Genomic DNA, 21,835 nt, shown 5'->3' with positions numbered 1-21,835 from the left:
GCGCTCCAGTTACGCTTCCCGGGAACATCGGTCGAGAAACTAGACAAGCTCTGGCACCCTCGCCGCCCGCTGACAGGCCGTAACTGGATACACAAACCAGCCCGCGACACCAGCAGTGGAAAGGCCAGAGACTCTGCGTTCCAGCCCCTTAAGGAGTCGGAACATTCCACTCCTCACCGATGGGAGGGGAATCCTGGCAAAGACTCACGGGAACTTCCGGTCCGTTTAACGGCACAAACGCCGCGCCGGCCGGACTCTCCCCTTCTGCTTAGCTCATGGTCTCTTCCAAGGCCCAAGAATTCTGGGTCACAGGCACGCGGCTAGCCCCAGAGCGCTTGCGCAGAGCCCGAGCTCGCGGATCTGGGGGAGAGCGTCCCGCCGCACCGACCCCGGGTGGTCGGGAGTAGAGATTCGGCCTTCGCGAGCTTCCGGTTGCTTCTCTGGAAGGTGGAGCGGCGGAGGCTACAGACCGTGGTTCTGCGCGTTACATGCGATCACGCCCTCGAAACCCTACAGAGGCTGGCGCTCGGCAGGCGTGCACACACCGTGACCGCTCCTCGTCCTGGGGGCCGGAGCCGTCTGCCCTCCCCGCACCAGCCTTTCCAGCCGCTGCGCCCCGACCGCCCCCCTCACTCCCCTTCCTCCGCCCCCCGCTCCTTCGATACTCCTCCAGCCGCGCCCGCGTTTGACCAGCGGTGAAGCCTTCCTCCCTCCCACAGCGTGGGAACAGGCTTGGGTCTGACCACTTAAAAAACATTCAGCCCGTCCACGCACGTCCTGTGAACAAACACACAGGACCCCAAGGGAAAATGCCGGAAACGCGGTGGTCACCCATCAGTTACTGAGCGGGTCTTAGAAATAGGCGTGGGCTTTTCATGTAGGGAGAGGGGGCTTCTGGAGGGGCCCACGCCTAGGGGTCAGACACCCACGAGGTCCAGCGTCATGCGCGAAGGATTTAGTGTAAGTGCCAAGAAGACCAGGAGGCGTCCGGAAATGCTGGGGGATGACGGCTAGGAACCCCGAGGGCGCCCGGAGCCTCGCAAGCCTTCAGAGGCCCGGGGTAACCTTGCTCTCGTGTCCCAGGGGGGTCCCTCCGGCTTGCAGGGGTGGGAACCCCTGGATTGCAGAGGAATCGGTAATCCACAGCCTGAATGAAGTTCAGCCCAGGAGCGGGCTGAGAGACGTCCTGCAGGTGACTTTAACCGGTGTCTGAAGGCTGGGGTAGAGATGGCCCTACTGGCCTGTGTCCGCCACCTCGCTTCTGCGGTGACAGCAGGCACAGCGCCTCGGCCAGCTGCCTGCACCCCAAAGAGGGCAGCTGTGGGGCTGCAGGTGAGGGTCCCTGTGCCCAGGAGACTGAGGGAGCAGCCCCGCCCCAGACACAGGTAAACTCTCAGAGAAATGGCAGATGCCAACCAGCCCAAGGGCCCAATACCTTTACTCAACTAACGTTTCCAGGAGAGTTAGCCACAAGAAAATATTTATTCATTTGTGCCACCAAAGACCCCTGGAGCCCCAGAGCCAGCAGGTGGGACTGGAAAGATATCCATCAGTGGGACTCCAGGGGCTGCAGGGGCACCTGGTCTTCCTCCACCGCGCTGTCCTGGCTGGACTGAGAAGCCAAAGCCGGGCTCTTCATGGCGCCTATAAAGGGATGAAGACCACGGTGGCCTGGTCCTCAGGGTGTATACCCCAGGAAGCAGGCTCCAGGAAACAGGAGGAGGCCACAGCTATGGCACCACTCCTGCCTGTAGACAGCAGGCGAGGAGTCCCCGGCAGTGCCTCCCCCCACCACGTGCCCATCAGGGGCCTCCTCCCAGGAGCTGAGAGTGCCTGCAGGTGACAGGCTCTAGTGTTAGAAACCAGAACACCTGAGATAACGTGCTGAAAAGCCAGAGGGTGGCGAGAGTCAGGTGCTCAGAGAAGAGAGGAGACCCCACCCCACCCGGGGAGAAGATGGGAAAGGTGGACGCCCAGAGACTGGAAGGGCACTTGGGACAGAGCCAAGGAGAGATGAACAGGGAGCACTGTTGAAGGACTGCCGTCACATGGAGGGAGGTACAGGGAGGGGGCTGGACAACAGTTTTGGGCCTTGACCCAAGGAGGAGGAATGTGGCCTTCCAGGCAGTGGGACGCATTGTGTGCTGGGGGCTGTGTGGTTTTTGTCTGCATCAGAGGGACTGGAGTGGGATGAGCCTGGAGCCAAAAGCCTTATCTAGGGTCTGGGTGCAGACGTGGGAGGGAAGGGGCAGGGCAGAGGATCCCAAGGACACTCAGCACCAGGGGGCAGGTGGTGGTAGAGACCGACAAGTCCTCCCGCCTGGGCGAAGAGGGGCGGGCTGACAAATGTGGTCCTGGCAGGGCAGCCCCAAGGCTGTTCCCGATGGTGATGTCCAGTTAGAGGTCAGAGCAGGCAGTGGGGTGTGGAATGACAAGGGGATTTTCAGAGTCTTGAAGGGAGGGGACAGCAGGGCTCGGAGGCAGGAAGTTATAAGTGAGGGCCGTGTGGTCAAGGACCCAGGAGCCCTGGAGGCCAGAGGAGACTCCACACACCGGTTTCTCCGGTGATGGGGCGGCTCTTGTGGGGAGGGGGCCAGGGCACAGCAGGTGGAGTCTGGAAAAAGCATGAGAAAGGAGAGAAGGGCAGCCGGAAGTCTTGAAGTGGGAGCTACAGAGGATTCTAGAAGGGGCCTGCCCTGCAGAGAGCCAGTCCTCAGAATAGGCCTCTGGTGGGGGTCATTCTTGGAGGGGGGCCAGCACCACCCTAGAATGGAGGGGCCTTGAACAAGCCTGGGCCGTGAGGCAAAGGCAGAGGAAGTGGCTTCTCAGGTGTGGGGGTGGCCAGGCCGGCCTGTCGGGGTGGAGCCACTGGGCACTGGCTTGTTCCCCTGCTGGGTCCCCCCAGAACCCATCGAATGAGCGGAGGGTGCAGCAGAGGGACAGACAGAAACCTGGACAGGAAGAGGCAGGAGGGGAGAGTGCACCAGGAGCTGGTTGCCCAAGTGGCGGTGAGGCGGGGGGACAGACTGGGGGAGGTGCCACTTTATGGGACAAAGCCCCTCCACGATGGAGCCTGGAGCCCAGACTCTCCGTGCTGTGGGCCAGGCAGACACTGACACGCCCCACAGCCACTCACCAGGGTCGCCATGCCCTGAGGGCTCCTCGCACACCGTGGGCAGCGTCTGCTCCCACGCAGTCCAGTTCACTTCCTCTACCCTGCAGGAGACAGGGCAGCCGTGAGGCTCCAGGAGGCCAGGGGTGCAGGAGAGCGGCTGCTCCAGAGGAGGGCAAGGAGGGCGAGTCTTCTCCACAGGACTCTGGACCATCCACCAGCCCACCTGAGCCTGTGCTCTCAGCTCTCAGACCGTTGCCCCTGCCAGGGGCCCACAGGGAGGAACAGGCATCTGTCTGCTCTGGCTATTCACAGTGACCTGGATTGACCCCAGCATCCAGAGAGGGATTTAGAGGAGCTGGATCTCTGTGGACTCAGGCTCTGGAGTCTTTTCACAGCTACTCCACGTCCTACGACCCACCCCTTGCTTGGCTATGCCCTCAGAAAAGTGTGTTTCTGGCCGTGCACTTGTCACCAGGCTCCCTCTCTGTGGGGAGTCTGCTCTCGAGGGAGGGGTTGCAGCCTCAGGGTCAGGATGGGGGTGGAGAGTAGAAGGAGAAAGCCAACCAGTCACAGCAGGCTTAGCACGCTCTGACCCCAGGATGCCTCTGGCTTTTGACCTCCTGACTGTACCCCATTTCAGGCCTGAAGGAGTTAGTCAGGGACCATCGGGGAGGGACCTTCAGTTTCAGTCAGTGGATAGGAAGATGAACTGATAGGCAGAGCGGCGGGTCTTGGAGCTCTGGGTCTAATGACGTCCAGCAGCGCTGACCTCACCTGCCCTGGCCAGAGTCCTCGGACACACAGACCCTGCCTTTCCCTCCAGACCTGGCTTTCCTTCCTAGCTGCTCCCCTGCTGGTTTTAAGCAGGGCCCCCAGGCTGCCCCGCCCCCCTGCTCACCTGAAGCACCAGCGCTCGTCGGGGCTACCGTCTGGCCTGGAGCCAACTGTCAGTCTCACCCCCGCCCGCTGCTGCTTCCTCCTGCACCACCAGTAGCCCTTCTCCATCTCTAGGACAGAGATGGCTTTCTGGGAACAAAGGATTCATCAGACAGCGCGGCCAGCACTTCACAGCATAACAGCATCTGTGAAGTGCGTGGATCTGAATCCAGCCCCACAGTTCACATGCCTGTGTGTCAAGCCCTGCATCCCCTGAATGTGTTCCCACTTAGAGACTGAAGATGACGTGTCCTGGGTGATTGCTGGGGAGCCTGCAGGAGATGCATACCCTACAGTGACTTGCAGTCACATAACTACAGTTTTTAGAACTCCAGCAGGTACAGAACTTCACAGTGCCTGCCCCTGGCACTCAAGCCAGTTGGGGACGGCATGGAACTTTGCAGGTGAGGCTCAGAGAAGATAAGTGGCTTGCCCAAGGTCAGCAGTGAATTGGTCACACAGTTCAGCACCCTCTCACCCATAAGGCTCTCCCCGCAGCACCTGTCCAGACCCACCTGGACCCTCCCAGCTCTCATCAGCTCCCAGCTACCCCAGCCTCTGCCCTCCCCCTCAGCTCCTCCAGGCCAGGCCAACCCAGGACCCTGCATCCCACATGTGTCGCCCACCAAGCTAACCCCACAGAACATTCGATGAGTACAGAAGCGGGATGCACGAGGGCGGAGTCTTCATCTCGTTCTCTGCCATATGCTCGGAGCCTAGAACCATGTCTAGCCCTGCACTGGGCACTAGGGAAACACTTGGTACTAACAATGATGGCAGCTAACACACAGCACCTAGTATGTGCGAGGCACCTCCCAAGACCTGATCCATCCTCAGGTCAGCCCTGTGCAGGATGGAAAGAATGGACAAGGGAGATCCCACTCGGGGGCTCAGGACGCAAGAGGCGATGCGGACCCTCCCCAGGTACCTGCAGCTTCCAGATGCTCCAGCTGTCGGTGGCGACGCTGTTGACGGTCTCGCTCATGAGCGCGATGAGCATGTTGAGCAGCAAGACGTAGGTGAGCAGCACATAGGCCAGGAGCAGCAGCAGCACCACACCGCGGAAGTGCAGCTGGTCTTGGAAGGCCAGCTCGCCCATGCCGATGGTGAACTTGAACAGCTCCAAGGAGGTGTCCAGGATGCCCTGGTATGGGGCCTCCTTGTCCTCCTTCCCTGCCACCGCTGTGGAGTTGGAACCCGCAGGGGCCCCGGTGTCCTGGGGCTCCCGACTCAGGCTCACTAGTGCTGCGGGGAGGGGAGAGAGGCAGGGGGTGCTCAGCCTAGGGGAGACCAGCAGGCAGCCTCGAGGGTAGCAAGGGCTGGGTGGGGGAGCAAGGGCCTTTACCAACAGCGAAGCCGAAAAGGAAGACTAAGTAGACCAGCAGGAAGCGGAGCAGGTCCCGAAGGATGACCTAGAACACACGCCCCAGAGTTGGCTGGGGGGGCCAGGTCACTAGGTGTGACTCCAGACCCTGCCTCAGCCCTGCACACGTGCACGAGCACATGCACATGTGTGCATACACAGGCCTTGTGGAGCCACAGTGAGAAGGGCGCCTTTTAAAAAATCTACATCGGATCACATCATTTTCCTGCTCAGAACCCTCCAGGGCCAAAAAATTAAACCACAGGCTCCAGCAGCTCCACGTCTGGATACGCACCCAAGAGAAGGAATGGAAAACAAGGACTTGAACAGATAACCCAGGCACCCGTGTTTGCAGCAGCGTTGTTCAAACAGCCAGAGGTGGCAACAACCCAATTGTTCACAGATGGATGAACAGATAAACTAAATGTGGTGTCTACATACAGTGCAGTATTATTCAGTCTTAAACAGAAAGGAAATTCTAATGTGTGATAGCAGAGATGAAACTTGAGGACATTATGCCCAGGGAAATAAGCCAGACACAAAAGGACAAATACTGTATGACTGGTACTTACATGATGAGGCACTCAGAATAGTGAAATTCATAGAGATAGAAAGTCAAAGTGTGGTTACCAGGGGCAAGGAGGAGGCGAGTAATGGGGAGTTCGGGTTTCGTGGGACAGAATTTCAACTGGGGAAGGTGGACAAATCCTGGAGATGATGGAGATGGTTGTACAACACTGTAAACGTACTTAATGTCACTGAGCTTCCCAGGTGGCTCAGTGGGAAAGAACCTGCCTGCCATTGTGGGAGATGTGAGAGACGCGGGTTCCATCCCTTGGTGGGGAAGATCCCCTGGAGAACATAGCAGCCCACTCCAGTATTCTTGCCTAGAGAATCCCATGGACAGAGGAGCCCCGAGGGCCACAGTCCATAGGGTTGCAAAGAGTTGCACATGACTGAAATCCTCCAGGGGACTCCCCGAGGCCAGCAAAACCACTCCCTTCCCCCCACTTCCTCCCATACCCTCCCAGCCTCTGTCTGTCCCTAGCTGTCCCACCTCGCTCTGGCTTCTGGCCTTGGTCCCTTTGCCTAGATTGCTACTTCCTTGAGCCTGTGGTGGCTGGATCATTCTCTCGGATCTTAACTTACATGCCACCTCTTCAAAGAGACCCGCAGAGCAGCCAGTTTACAGCACCCAGTCACTGTCCTTCACACCCCCCTTACATGTTTCCTTCAGAGAATTTAGTGTAATGCACCATTCCCATTTGCTTTCTTATGCTGTTTCCTTGGCTAGAATGTCAGCTTCAGGAGAGTGAGATCTATTCTGTTTGTGAACAAAATACTGTGTTCCTGACACTTAGAACAGGACCTGACCCATACCTAGCATCTGCTTCCTAAATGTTTGTTGAATGACTGAATGAATGCAGGCACCTCCACGTGCCCAGACGACCCAGGGCACAGCCACACTGGTGAGCTATGCTTGGTCCCTGCTACTTCAGTGAGCAAGGAGGCGCGTGCTCCTGTGTGGACACTTGCCAGCACACACGTATGCACATGTGCTTACCCATGTGGAGGGCAGACTCTGAGAGCAGGCACAGGTATATGCACCCTGATGCTGACACTCGGTGAGCGTCTGGGGGCATGGGGCACGGGCAGACTTGCTCACATTCCCCTCTGCCTAGCCTAGCTGGGGGGTGGGGTCGGCATCTGCCTGCTGAGCCCAAAAGGAGTCCCCCTGGGGTGCAGTGTCCAGCTTTGCCCAGTCTGGCTGCACGGGGCCGCCCCTGCCTCTCACCTTCTGGATCATGACGCTGTAGATGCCCGTGTGTTGCCAGCCACGCATGTAGTAGAGCAGGTTCAGCCAGCCCAGCACCAGCGAGCACACGAGCAGCGGCAGGTGTGCCTTGACGGCCAAGAAGCACAGCACCTGGGACAGCATGGTGAGCAGCGCCTGGACCAGGCTGCGGGGGGCAGGGTCGGTCAGCTCGCAGGCCTCCCCTGGCCGGTGCAGACCCCCACTGCCCCACAGCCCCTGCCTCGGTCTCAGAGATTCTGATGTCCTCCCTGTGTCCGGACTGGACCTGAGCATCCTGACCTCCATCTCGGGGGAGGTCCCTGAGGGCCCCAGTTCCCTCCCCTGTAAAACGAGGGCGACAGTAACAACGCCTGACTCGGCAGGCGAGGATTCAGTGAGACACAGCAGGTAAAGACTTTAGGCTCCACTGAGGCAGGTCGACGTGATGAGCTGGACCCAACAGCAGCCCAGCTCTGGGGTCCAGCCTGCATGCTGGTCCCAGCCCCTGGAGCTCCCTGGTCCCCAAAGCCGGCGTGGTGCCCCCTCCCAGGCCAAGATGGGGAAGGAGGGGTGACGCCTCACGTACAAGAGGATTTCGAAGTAGCTGTCCATGAAGGAGATCCAGATGAACAGACGACGCCTCCAGAAGTACCACAGCTGCAGGGGGGCGGGGGGCCGGGAGGACAGGCTGTGACACGTGCTGGGCCACCACACAGCCCCACTGCCCTCAGGGCTGGATCGCCACTGTCAAGCTCCCCGCCTGCGACCTGTCACAATCCAACCAAAACCACCTCGGGGGCTCAGGCGGCAGCTTTGACTTTTGGGGTGCTTATGAATCCGGCTGGTAGCTGAGAAAGCTCCAAACTCTGTTTCCAAACTGTCAGACACCCAGACAATGCCAGGGATCCCCCGGCTCCCTGTGGATCCAGCTGGAGGGCTTCTGCTCCATATGATGAAGGGGGCTCCTTTCCCTCCCCATTCCTGGCTGCCCAGGGACCATCCGGTGCTCCAGCCACCCTGGCCTCCCAGGGAGTCTCCACACCATGGCCCAGTCTGTCTCCTGCAAGCTGGCAGCATCTTCCCCTGAGGATGTCCTGCTCAGGCCCCTAGCCTACCCTTTTATGCTCCTCAAGTGAGGAATGACCCAGCCAAGGGACTGTGGGCTGGGGGCCGTCTAGCTCTATTCACAAGGGAGCAGAGCTGGCACTGCCAGGGGACCACAGGAGTCATCTGCCACCCTGAGGGCACCCAGCAAGCACAGCAGGGTTAGAGCATTCAGGCCAGAAGGCAAGGCCGCCCTAAGGCTGCTCAGCACAGGACCAGGTATGGGGCTCAGTCTCCTGAAAATGCAGGGACTTGGTTAACCTGTGCCCAGGCTCCTCAGAGCAGGATTCTGGATTTGGAGCAGGGTGGTCAGAGGAGCTCTCACCTGGCCCATGAGGAGGTAGACTCCCCCGAGCAGGAGCAGCACATGGCCCAGCAGCAGCATGGTGTTCCCAGCCATCACTTCCGGTGAGAGGAAGTCCTGCTCGAAGAGATGCTCGGCTCAGCCTGGGGTCCCTTCCCAGCAGCCCCTCACTGATAGCTAGGCTGGGGGCCCATTCTGAGTGTGAGTGGTGGGGAGGCCCCCAGAGTGGCAGAGCAAGCATTGGCTCTGGAGCCAGACTGTCTGGTTTCAGGCCCCATCTCCACCGCTCACAGCCTATGTGGCCATGGAGAAGCTGCTTAATCTCTGTGCCTCCCTTCACTCACCTGTAAACCAGCCATGATGAGAGTTATCATCTCAGAGACTTGTGAGATTAATGAAACATGTTAACACATGTCAGTCATGTGGAACACTTTCTCACACGTGGTGCACACTCACTAAGTCCTAACTACTATTGTTACCACTATGCTGTTACTTCCATACTGTGACCAGCTAGGTTAGCGCATGGCTACAGCACCCAGCGGTCAGCATCTACAGGGTGGGTAATAATCCTTTCCCCATCTTCTGCCAGGGTTGTTTCCAGCAAGCCTCCCCAGGACGTGCCCCGCCCCCCTCGCCTTGCCTTCTCCAGGGCAGGCTGGTGGTAGGTGACAGCGGTGAAGATGAACATGTAGGTCAAGTAACACAGGAAGTTGAAGAAGAACCTGGGGATGAGCAGATTCCACTTTGCCTGCAGCAGTTTGTTCAGCGGCTCCAAGACTACCATCCGGTGGCGGAGCTGGGACGGCAGGTGAGAGTCAGAGGCGCCTTTGGTTCAGCAAGTACAGTTGGGGGCATCAGGGGAGGGGGAGAGGACGGGGAGCCCCGAATGACCCCTCCCCACCCTCATAGCTACAGAGTGACCAGTCCTGAACAGGTGCTTGGCAACAGAGAGGACACCCTGGCGTGATCCCCAGGTCGGTGGCACCGGCGTGTGGAGTGAGCGTGTGCCCCGGGGCTGGGTGGGGACATGATGCCACACCCCCACATCCCAGTTTCAGGGCCTGCGTGGTCCAGCAGGCTGACCCGAGCGGTAGACCTTGCAGGAAGCTCTGCCAGGCCCCCTGGGAACACCCCTGCCCTGCAGGCTCACTGGGCTTCGGCAGTGAAAGGCGATGATCTCCAGCACTGAGTTTTCCTCCCAGCTGTCCACAGAGGCCAGGTCATACAGCGACACCCGCACAGGCCCATAGGACCACTCGGTGAACTTTCGGGAAAGGTACTGGCTTGGCTCCGGGAGCTCCCGCTGCAGGATGTGTCTGAAAATCTACAGGGCCAGGCTCATGAGCTTGAACTTGACCCACATGGCCACCACCCCCACTGATGGGAAGCCTCGGACTCAGTGTCCTGCAGAGCAGACACATGCATGTGCCCTGCACACACGTGTACTTGTGCATATGAACTGTTATACACGTCCACGTACTAAGCCCCATGTAGGCACTCCCATCTACCCACCTATGCCAGGGCCTGCCAACCTTGGCTCTTCCTTCCCCATTCCTGCCCCAAGGCCTCTTTTCTGGATACTCTTATGGCCAAGGGACCCCCAGTTCAGGGGTCTTTAATGCCCCATGACATCAGAGGCTGCCAGCTACACATGTGTGTGCATGACTGTGGCCAGAGTCTAGAGCTCTCAGCAGGCTAGAAAGCGTCCCTGACCTGAACAGGTTTGGAGCAGTGTGGTTTTACAAATGAGGAGTGTTGGAGGTGGGGGCTTCCTGTGTTGGGGAGTGGCTTCCACAGGTCACAGAGCCATGCCTCTAGACACAAAGGGAGGTCCCCACACCCCAGGGGCCTTGGAGGGCAGGAAGAAAATGTAAAACCCATTTATGTTCAGTTTGGTCTTAAACTTTAAAGACACCTATGTTCTAAGCATGGGGCCCTGTGTCACCTGTGTAGGTTGTACACCTATGAAGCTCCCTGATAATAAGGATCAGACAATGAGAAAGTTTTTTGAGAAAAAAGTAAAGCTAGATTATGTTTATTCTTTTTTTTTAACCACACAGCTTGTGGAATCTTTCAGTTCCCAGATGAAGGATCGAACCTAAGCCCTTGGCAATCAAAGTAGAGTCCTAACCACTGGACTGCTTGGGAATTTCCTCGTGGTTACTCTTTCTAAGAGTAACTTATAACTTCCAGATAAATCAGCTTTAGGCATTAAAATTGAAACTGCAAAAGAAAAGTCTGGAAGAAGATATGGCTATGGAATACACACACATGCATACACACACACACACACACACACATATATTCATGCACACACACAAAGTTTTAAAATATTGTAGGAGTTAAGCAATAGCAAAAATCAAGAAAAAGATAATTATACTCAGCTACATAAATATGTAAAAATTCTGTGTAGCAAAAAATGCCATAACATTTTTTTAATGTTGAACTGGGAGAAAAATTTGCAACTATGATTTGCAAATTGTAAACAAAATGCTGTTATGTTCATGATCAATAACACTTATGGGGCTTCCCTGGTGGTCAAGGGGTTATGAATCTGCCTTGCAATGCATGGGACACGGGTTCGATCCCTGGTCTGGGAAATCCCATATGTCGCTAAGCCCCATGTGCCACAACTAATGACCCCTGGAGGCTGTGAGCCCCAACTACTGAGCCCACATGCCACAACAGAAGCCCGCGTACCCTTGAGCGTACACTGCTCAACAAGAAAAGCCACCACAATGAGAAGCTCTTGCATTTCAACTAGAGAGTAGCCCCCACTTGCCACAACTAGAGAAAGCCAGTGTGCAGCAACAAAGAACCAGCACAGCCAAAATTTAAAAATAAATACATAAATAATTTTTTTAAAAAGAACACAAAAATCAATAGGAAGAAAACCTAACAGCAAAGAATATGAGACAGCTATTTGCTAATCAAGAAACCCAAATGACTTTAAAAAGAATCCCTGGGAGTTCCCTGGTGGTTCAGTGGTGAGGATTCAGGCCTGTACTGCCATGGCCCAGGTTCAATCCCTTGTCGGGGAACTAAGATCTGGGAGGCTGCACAGTGCAGCCAAAAATATACAATCCCTGCTTTATAATGTAATATATTCATTCTGCAGTTCCTGGATAATTTATCAGTAATAAACACACACGTAGGAGAGGTGCATGCCGAAACTGCTCTGAGCTAGACACCACCCCAGGCTCTTTCTGCAAAATTCCTGGCTGAGTACTCCTGCTTCCTGGAAAGGGCGACCTGGCCACTTACCTCGATTTTGCCCTCCTTGGCGGCCAGCTTCAGGGGCGTGAGGCCCTGCAGGTTGGGCATGTCCTCCAGCTGCAGGCCCCCCACCTGGAGGAGCCTGTCATACATGTGGGTCACCAGCATGCTATTCTCCGGAGAGTTGTCTGCGATCATCACCAAGGCGTGCAGCACCGTGTTGCCCAGCGAGTCAGTGGCCTGCAGGTTGGCGGGCTGGTGCGTGTTCTTCAGGAGATAGGTCACCACATCCCACTGCTGGGTGCACGCAGCCAGGGAGAGGGGCAGCTCGCCTGGGGGCCAAGGAGACAGCTTGGGCCTTGGGTCTCTCAGCTTCCACCCGCTGGCTTGTCATGCTCCCTGGACTGCCTTGAGGTGGGTCAGGCAGCCAGAAGAGGAGATGCAGCATTATATCAGGGTCCCCAGCCCAGCCAGGCCAGGTAGTGAGCAGAGAAGGTCCCGGGCCCTGCCCAGGGCAGCTGCGCCTTCTCTCAGGAGCTGGTCGAGGTGGCTCTGTCCAGCTCCGACCCAAGGGAGAGGACCTGGAGCTCTAAAGGGATCAGAGTGTGGGCTTGCCCATCAGGCTTCCCACCCCTTGCCTCTCTCTCCTTTCTTTGCCGGGGCCCAGACCCACTGCCACTGGGCACAGACGTTCCTTCCTCCAGGCCCTGTCTGGTTGAGTCTCATCACACACCAGTGCTAGCCGCCCACTCCCCTGGCCCTGGTCTGAGCTCGGGTGTAGTGAATGAGCTTCCTTGGCCAGATAAGGGTAAAACATCTCTTAGACAAGCTGCCTTTGCAGGTGGCAGAGTGATTAGAAGCATGAGGGGTCAGACAGGTCTGGGTTTCAGGGTCACATTAACCCTGTGACCGTGGGCGAGGCCTTATCCCCTCTGCAGTCCACTTTATACAAAAAGGCAGCTCACCGAAGTAGAAGGAGGTCTCTTGGCTCCTCTTCTGAAAGAACTGGCCGCAGGCCCGGGCATGCACATCGGCCCCATTCTCCACCAGGAGCTTCACGCAGAGAAGGCTCCGCTTCTCGATGGCGATGTGGAGGGCGCTGTGGCCTCGGTAGTACTCATCCGTGCACTGGGCGTTGACCAGAGGCTGAGGATTGCCCGAGTCCCGGTCAATCTGCAGCAGTGGCTCGATGCAGGCGTTGGCCCCGTCCCGAAGGTTTAGCACAGCCTTCATCAGACAGGTCTTCCCCGTGGAGCCCTCTGCAAGAGGAGGGGAGGGGGCACTGTGGTGTTCAGGCCGCCCATCCACCAATACAGGGAGCACCCCAGCCATGCTGCAGGGTGATAAGGCTCAAGCCAGAGGTGTTAGAATACCAACAGGTATGGCTGCAATTTTCTTTATTTTTTGGTTGCAGAAAAGCTGCTTTACAATGTTGACTTGGTTTCTGCCATACAACAACTCCAATCAGTCACAACTATATACATAAATCCCCTCCCTCTATAGCCTCCCTCCCACACCCACTTCCCACTTCTCTGAGTCGTCACAGAGCACTGAGCTCAGCTCCCTGTGCTATACAGCAGCTTCCCACTAGCTGTCTATTTTACACACGGTAGTGGATACACGTCAATGATACTTTCTCAATTTATCCCACCCTCTCCTTCCCCTGCTGTGTCCACAAGCCCATTCTCTGTGTCTATGTCTCCATTCCTTCTCTGCCATTAGGTTCATTGGTACCACTTTTTTAGATTCCATATTATGCATTAATATACGTATTTGTTTTTCTCTTTCTGACTTACTTCACTCTGTACAACCGACTCTAGGTTCATCCACCTTACTACAGCTGGCTCAAATTTGTTCCTTTTTACGGCTGAGTAATATTCTGGTATGCTACAATTTCTGCCCTATAAATTAAGTTTCTAAGACATGTGGGCAACGTTGTCCACACAAGAACGTTTGGAGCAGTGTTTGTTAAGTGGCTTTACCACTTAAAAACTCTGTCTCTTCTGGGCAAGTCATTTGGCCTCTCTTAACCTCAATTTTCCTCACTGTAAAATGGAACCATCCCAGGGTTCTTGTAAGGATCACATGGAATTATATACAAAACTCTTAGTACACAGAGGTGTTGAGGCCAAAAATTACAAACGATCTAAATGGCCACCAGTAGGGGGTTAGTTAACTAAACTGTGGTCAATGTGCAGGATGGGAAACTCCGCCGGTTGTTACGGTGACTGAGTTAGAGGCCTGTGCACCGAGATGGAGCGTGCTATAAGATGTAGTAAGCGGGGGAAAGCACATTACACATCATGGCATGGGCCCACTTCTTAAATATACACCCCCTGGATTTAAACAGTTTGAAAAGATGTATTCCATATCATTATTAGGAGCCAGGATGATGGACTGTTTTTACCCTCAGCTTTATACATTTCATTACTATTTGAACCTTCTAGAATGCACAAATGTTCTTTCCTTCATCAGCCCAAATATTACAGGTACTTATATTTGGGGCAAAGAATGCTCTGAGATGGATGAAGTGTGTGGTATGCGTGTCAGATCTCGGTGATGCTGTTGCTGAAAAAGAGGCAGGGAAAGGCCACACTGAGGAAGCCTGAGAATATCCGTTCGCCACTGACATGGCTGAGGGTGGCCGAGGCAGGCCCAGGTTGGGAGCCGGTGGGGTAGGTGGACAGGGGAGCGGGCTTTGTCGGCAGGAGAGCTGCTAGGAGCACTGCCCCTCCTTGCCTCTCAGCTCCTGACCATGGTCAAGACCCACCCAGGGAGCCCAGTCTCGGCCCAGCTCATGAATCCCTGGCTCGAGTGGTAGCCTACCTCTGTACTCCGAGTCCGTGAGGTACTTGCTGGTCCGGCGCAGGTACTCTAGTAGCCCCGCCAGATCCTCGGGGGCCCCCCGGGCCACGGCGCTGAAGAGCCGGTCTCGGCCAAAGCGGTTTGGGTCTGGCCGGCTGTGGGAATGTGGTTTGTGACTGATAACTGCAAGAGAGCTCTGGGCCCCCAAGAGAGGGGAAGCTCTTTCCCCTTCCCAGGGAGCTCCATGGGAACCTCTTGAGGGCCTCTACCCTCCCTGTAGCTGAGTGGTAAAGAATTCACTTGCAATGCAGGAGACATGGGTTCAATCCCTGGGTCAGGAAGATCCCCTGGAGAGGGGCATGGCAACCCAGTCCAGTATTCTTGCCTGGAAAATCCAATGGACAGAGGAGCCTGGCGGGCTACAGTCCACGGGGTCACAAAGAGTCAGATATGATTGAGTGACTTAGCATGCAGCATGCACTCTCCCAGACTGACCAATGAGACCCCAGGTGCTCAGACCCCTGGAGGAGGGGGCTGTCCGGGGCCGTGGTCCGTGCGTCCCCCAACCTCAGACATCTGGGAGATCTGCTCTCACTCTCTAGGTGCCCTGAGGGTCTCACAACAAGCTCACTGTCCATTTCAGCACAGGAACTCATCATGGCCCTTGAACTGGGCTCTGGGTCAGCACAGGGCTACCGGAGGTGCCCACAGACTTGGGGGCTGTCTGCACCACTGGTCCCCACCAAGGAATCAAGAAAAGCCCCTCGTCTTCTCAGACCATCTATGGACTAACAACAGAGCAGCTGCCCCCCCCCCCCACCATCACTTCTGTCCTGGGTGAGCAATCTCTATCAGACAAACAAGGAGACAAAGACAAACAAGGAGACAAAGTAACTTTCCCAAAGTCACATGGTGCAGAATTCATGGTGCGGGGGGTGGGGTGGGGGGCGAGGGCTCAACTAACTCCAGACCCTGACTTCAGAGAAACTCCAGCCTGGACAGACAGAGTTTCCTCAGAGAGATGGATCCCAAAATGGAAACCAGATGCTCACAGAATTTTACTGAGAAGCCACACTTCTGGGAAAATCCCCAGAAGGAGCCGGTAACCCTTCTGAGTCTAGCAGTGCTGCGTGGGGTACCCCCGCCTGGACCCGTCCCTACTCACAGAGGCCAGCTCGCCTCTGGGCTCCTGGCACCATGACCAGCCAATATGAAGGGACAAAGGGGGGACTAACTGACATTTTGGGGACCCTCAGGTATACCATGGAGTGAATCAACCAAGAAAGGGTTGGAGGCTCTGATGAGTGCGGGGCTGCTGGGATCAGTCGTATTTTAAGCTGTGATCGCATGACTGATGCACCATCATTCACCCAGCAGACCACGTGGACGCAGCATGACCAAGAGGGCTCTGTGGCTGACTGGGGAGCCTGGGGCAGTCTGGCTAGGGGAAGTGGCTATTTGGACAGGCACTTCCTGTCACAGGGTGGCATCAGAGTCCTGGGACAGGGAAGCCCATGGGGCACAAAGGGCACCGAGGGGCTGGTTCTGCCTCGGGCTGGTGGCCCAATCCCAGAAGCTTTGCAAGCATCCTCTCCTGCCCTGGTGTGAATGTGACCTCAGTCCTGCAGCACAGACAGGACGGGAGCTCTGGGCTCGCAGGCCAAGGTGGGCGGCCGAGTCCCAGGGGTGAGTGAGGCGGGAGGAAGGGACAGAGGGGCTTCCCTGGCAGAGTGCTGTCTGGCCCATGCAGATACAGCAGACCTCACCCTGGGGCATGCCAGGTGCACCCCTCCCCCATACCCACAGGGCTCCCCGCCAGAGTGGTTCCCAAGGTCTGAATTAGTGGACATCACAGGAAAGTCAAAGTGAAGGTGATTCCAAGAATAAGCCCACTGTTCTTAATCCCCAGAGTCCACATCCCCAGGGCAACAGGTCCAGCCTCAGAGGAGCCTGGGAGCACGCGGGACATTCCTGGATGTCCTTGACTCTCCTGGACTGGAGTGTGGATCCTTGCAGGGACTGTGACAAACAAGGAATATACCAGGCTCAGTTGAGTAATTGGAGCTGAAAGAATATGTCCCTACCAAGAGGAATGCAACCCCAGAAGACAGAAGGGCAAGAATGGGGAAGGTTCTGGAAGCAGCAACCTCAGCGAGCAGAGCAGAGTTCAGCCTGTTGGCCCTGGAGCCATCAGAGCCAGACCAAGGACCCCCCAGGCTGTGGGGAAGGAGCACTGGTGTTGGGCCAGGCCACTGAGTTTGCTTCTGCTAGAAGTGAGGCCCCAGGCTCCATCCACACTTGCTGCCTCACCTGGCACCTGCCGCCTTTCGGAAGTTGAGGTTCACTTTGATCTGTGGGGAGGAGTTCCGGTCCTCACCCTGGAACCGGGACTCCATGGGGGGTGGTTCGGAGCTCCCGCCCACCTTTCCTTTGTCTCCCTGGGCACCATCTTCATCACCTCCATCTGAGGTCTCGAGCCTGAAAGCAGGAGGGCTGGAGGGCGTGGTCATCCTCAGGGAAGATGGCTGCCCCTTCTGACTGGAACCTCTGTGGGGGTGGGGGCGGACAGAGATGTCAGAGGAACCTCCTACTCCCAGTAGGAGCAGGACTAGAAGAGCTGGCTGGAGCCTGAGACCAGAGAGGCTCACTAACAGAAGCTGGGTACAAGTAGACTTTCCCTGGTGGCTCAGCAGTAAGAATCTGCATGCAGTGTGGAGAAGCAGGTTCAATCCCGGGATCGGGAAGATCCCCTGGAGGAGGAAATGGCAACCCACTCCAGTATTCTTGCCTGGGAAATCCCTTGGACAGAGAAGCCTGGAGGGCTAGAGTCCTTGGGGTGAGCACACACAAGTAGACCAGCCCCCAGGGCAGGGACTCAGTCCAACAGGAGGAGGGAGAGGAGCCAGAGGAGGGAGGACCGGCAGGGAGGCTGTCAGAGAAAGAGGGACTATCACTGTCCCTGACTCTCCCTCTGGGACTTCTGATCTTTGAGAGGCCACAGCCCCTGGTCCCAAAACGTTTGTGTTAACAGCACAACCCTTTCTCGACACAGCCTCCTGCCCAGCAGTTGATATTCACAGCAGATGAAAATGCAGTTCCGGGTAGGGGCAGGTCACTCCACCTCCCACACAGAGTAGGAGCTCTCTGGGGAAGTTTTCAGAAAACCATGGGCCTATCAAAATTTTTATTTTGCTGCCAGGACGACCAGGGCTCAGAAGGGGGAAGTGACTTTCCCAAGGTCCCAAGCTGTGGGCAGCACCTAGCCCTACCATGCTGTTCCTCTTCAGTTCTCAGAATCCTCCTTCAGGGCCTGTCTGTATTTTCAGCCTTAGTGTCTCTTAGGGGGTTCAGAGCCAGAGGGAGACACTTCGCTGGCGCCCAAGCTGCCCTGAGCCTGCAGCCCCACCAGGCCCCAGGCTGGGCGGGGAGTTCAGCTCCAAGCTCCACCTCACCCTCTAAGGGAGCGCTGAAACCACAGCCGCCATCACATGGTAGGGTGGGGCCCCAGTGTGGGGTGGGAGAAGGCCCTGGGTCCCCCGTTGGGTGAGCAGAGAGAAGGGAAAAGAACCCAAGGTGGGGAGAGTGGAGAGAACAGTGTGGGGAGAGGGCGCAGGGAACAGAGCTCGGGGACTTGGGGACGGAAGTGGGGGGCAGGAGTGGCAGGGTGGACAGTGGCTGGGCCTGGACCATCTTCCTTGCAGCTTCAGCCTCCGGAGTCGGGGGCCGGGGGCGACGTGGGGGCATCTTCCCACAGAAGCAGGGGAGGCGGGGGCCTGTCCAGTCCTCACGACGCAGTGTTGAACCAGCATCTTTCTGCGCACCGCGGGGGCGTCTTTCCCATGCCACTCGCCATTTAACCTGGCTAAGGTCCCCACCCTCGCACCGTTCTGCCTCCCGGTCCACGGCTCCCAAGCCTCCGCAGCAACAGCTGTCCTGCCCAACAGCCCCTGCCCTGCCCATCGCCGTCCCCCACCCCCACCCTGGACACCAGCCCCACCATCTTCCCAGGGAGGAAGGACCTGGGTGGTCAGGTGAAGGAGGGAGCCGGAGCCCCGCGGAGACCCTGGCTCAGGGCTGGGCTAGCAAGAACTCCACTTGGGCTTCCTAGCCGCCACCCCCAGGCCTGGGGGTCCGGGCCCCTGGGACGCCCGTATCATCCCGTACTCACCAGCTCGGCGGAGGCAGCGCGAGACGCGTCCGGCTTGGGCTGCGGAGGAAGTGCAGCCGGGAGGGGCGCTGGCCGGCCGGGAGCAACCGAGAGCCGGGTGGGTCCCCCCGCGTGCCACCCGTTCAGCCCGCCTGGCTGCAGCCTGATCAACGCTCTCGAGGGAGGACCCCCTGGCCGGGATACTGACCATTAGGACCGAGGGCCACACCCTCTCTGGGGAGACACGCCCTGCCTCCCGCCCCGCCCCACCCCCATGGCCTGCCTTTGAGGCCCCCAGATGCCGGAGGTGGGGCAGTCAGAAGCCACCCTTGGGTGCGAGGTCCTATTCGAGGGAGAGGGGAGCTGGCGGGCCCTTGGGTCAGCGAGGGACTCGGCCTCTACACTGACCCCCACCCCTCCTCTTCCCCACCACTGGTCCCCAGCGGCCATGTGGCTCAGACGATGCAGGGAAAGCTGATGTGCACGCTCCCGGAGAGGAGGGACTCAGCCCAGCACCTGCCCCTGGAATGCACCCCACCACCCCGACCTCCCGACCTCCTGGGACCTTTCCCCAGTCCCCCAGACCCCCAGCCTGAGCGCACCAGCCTTCCTTCCCTGAGCTAAAGGCGCTTCCAGCACCGGCCAGCAGGGGCGGCTATGCTTCTGAAATTAGACAACTCCCTTCCAAACCAGCCCTGGTCCAGACTGGCGACAGAGCCACCATCCTAGTAAGTAGCCAGCCCTAGGTCATCTCCCTCTCCCTCACTCCTAAAATCCACCCCATCAGGAACCCCACATCCCTAAACCTCCCAATTTGTCCCTATCTCTGCCTGGTCCAAACTACTGTCTTTCCTGCCAGGGAGACCACAGCCACCTTCAGGCTGGTCTACCTGCTTCACTCCTGCCTGGCACCCCTCCATAATCCATTCTCCTTACAGCAATGAGAGTGGTATTTCAAAAATGAAAACCAGATCACCTCACTCCCTGGCTTAACCCTCCATGCCAAGCCCGTGCAGCAGGATACCCTTCTCCACACCCCATCTCTTATTGCAATCCTGCCGTTCACATGACATTCCAGTGTATACAACTGTGCTGTCCACTGTAAGGTCACCAGCCACAGTGGCTAGTTAAATATGTCAACTATAGTAAAATTGAATTAAGCATTCAGTTCTACAGTTACACATTTCAAATGTTCATAGTCACGTGTGGTTAGTGGCTACTATAGAGGGCAGCACAGATACAGAACTTTTCCATCATAGCAGAGAATTCTATTGGACAGTCGTGCTCTAGACATTCTGAACACATTTCAGTCTCTCCAGTATGCCAGTATACCATGCTCTCTACTGTTGCCTCCAAGTCTTTGCATAAGCTGTTGCAACTGTCAGGAACACACACACACACACAGACACTGCCTTGCTTTAGCCAATTCCTACCTCTCTGTTTAAACATCACTTCCTTGGGTTGCCTTTCCTAGACCCTGGATTGTTTTAGGGGTCCCCTCTCTAGTGTTAGTTGCTCGGTTGTGTCCTTTGCAACACCATGGTCTGTAGCCCACCAGGCTCCTCTGTCCATGGGATTCTCCAGGCAAGAATACTGAAGTGAGTTGCCATTTCCTTCTCCACAGGGGATTTTCCCACCCAGGGATTGAACTCAGGTCTCCCACAATTCAGGCAGATTCTTCACTGTCTGAGCCACCAGGGAAGCCCCTGTGTTCCGTAATACTTTGCATTTCTCTGATAGTAACTCATTGTCCATTATGGTTAACATTTAATTATCTGGCCTCATCTTTAATAATAACAAGAGCCTCCTGAGCGGTTACTATATGCTGGATACTGCTCAGTGCTTTGCATGTAATTCTCAGAGCAACCTTATTTCACAGATTAGGAACTGAGGCTGGGCAAGACTGGACATACTGTCCAAGGCCACAAAGCTGGGAGGTGACAGAGCAAGTCTTCGAATCTGGAGCCACGCCTTTCCACACCAAGCTCTCCAAGAGGTGAGATCTTGCTTATTTTGTTGTATCCTTAGCACCTAGCACAGTGCCCAACCCCAGGTGGTGCTCAAGAAACCTTTGAATTCTGATTGTAATGCAGAGGACATCACTGTGCTGTTGGGGGAGAAGTAAAGAGTAAGTGGAGGCGCTCAAGTCCTTCAGTGACAGTTGAGCAGACAACCCTAATTGCAAATCAAGTTTATAGAAAGTCCTCAGATTATCAATCATCAGGGAAATGCAAATGAGATACCACTTGACACCACTAGGATAGCTATAATTAAAAAGACAGATTATATACTACCTTTAAATCAACTAGAATACAATAAAATTTTTTAAAAGACAGATAATGATATGTATTGGTGAGGATATGGAGAAGTTGGAACCCTCATACACTGCTGGCAAATTATACAATGGTATTGCCGCTTTGGAAAACAGTCTGCTTGTTCCTCAAAAAAATTAAACATAGAATTAACATATGACCCAGCAATTCCACTCATGGGTATATACTCAAGAGAAATGGGAAATGTCTAGAATAGGAGACTCTCTGGAGATAGAAAGGAGATTGGTGGTTGCCTATGGAGATAGAAAGTAGATCCCTACAGATTTGGGGAGTAATGGGGAACTGAAGGGTACAGGGCTTGTTTGTTTTTTTTTTTTTTTTGGCTGTGCCTATGTGTAACTTTTGAAGATCTTAGTTCCCCAACCAGGAATTGAATCTGGGCCACAGCAGTGAAAGCACTGAATCTTAAATATGAGACCACCAGGGAACTCCCAGTACAGGGCTTCTTTGGGAGGAGAGGGTGATGAAAGGATTCTAAATTTGATTGTGATGATGGTTGTAGATATGCCAAAAACCATTGAATTGTACACTTTATGTTGGCAAACTATATGTGAATTTTATCTTTAGAAAAAAGAGGTCCTCTGAGCAGACTGCCTGTGTTTTTAGTCAGAAATGAATCAAGCAGAAAACACAGCTTTCTCAGTCCCAATGCCACTGAACTCATATTTGAAGAAGCTTCATCCAGTCCAGTTTCCATGGGAGGAAAATCTCCCCCAA

General features: G+C 55.9%; 1 protein-coding gene across 1 annotated transcript; it reads right to left on the bottom strand.

Annotated features, from left to right (window-relative positions):
• Positions 1–1,463: 1,463 nt before the first annotated feature.
• Positions 1,464–18,986, bottom strand: TRPV2 (transient receptor potential cation channel subfamily V member 2). The gene is made up of 15 exons (XM_040245914.1): positions 18,807–18,986; positions 16,949–17,185; positions 14,660–14,793; positions 12,799–13,092; positions 11,882–12,165; positions 9,768–9,941; positions 9,258–9,413; positions 8,639–8,734; positions 7,796–7,866; positions 7,210–7,375; positions 5,397–5,463; positions 4,980–5,296; positions 4,014–4,141; positions 3,137–3,216; positions 1,464–1,644 (listed from the first exon to the last, which is right to left on the bottom strand). Exons 2-15 carry the CDS (start codon positions 17,146–17,148, stop codon positions 1,550–1,552), a joined length of 2,262 nt encoding a protein of 753 aa, XP_040101848.1. The 5' UTR covers positions 17,149–17,185; positions 18,807–18,986; the 3' UTR covers positions 1,464–1,549.
• Positions 18,987–21,835: the final 2,849 nt, after the last annotated feature.

Source organism: Oryx dammah, unplaced genomic scaffold (assembly GCF_014754425.2).
Source record: "Oryx dammah isolate SB20612 unplaced genomic scaffold, SCBI_Odam_1.1 HiC_scaffold_8, whole genome shotgun sequence".
NCBI lineage: Eukaryota > Metazoa > Chordata > Mammalia > Artiodactyla > Bovidae > Oryx > Oryx dammah.
The sequence above is the reverse complement of the archived record's forward strand: the minus strand, read 5'-3'. Positions and strand labels throughout refer to the sequence as shown.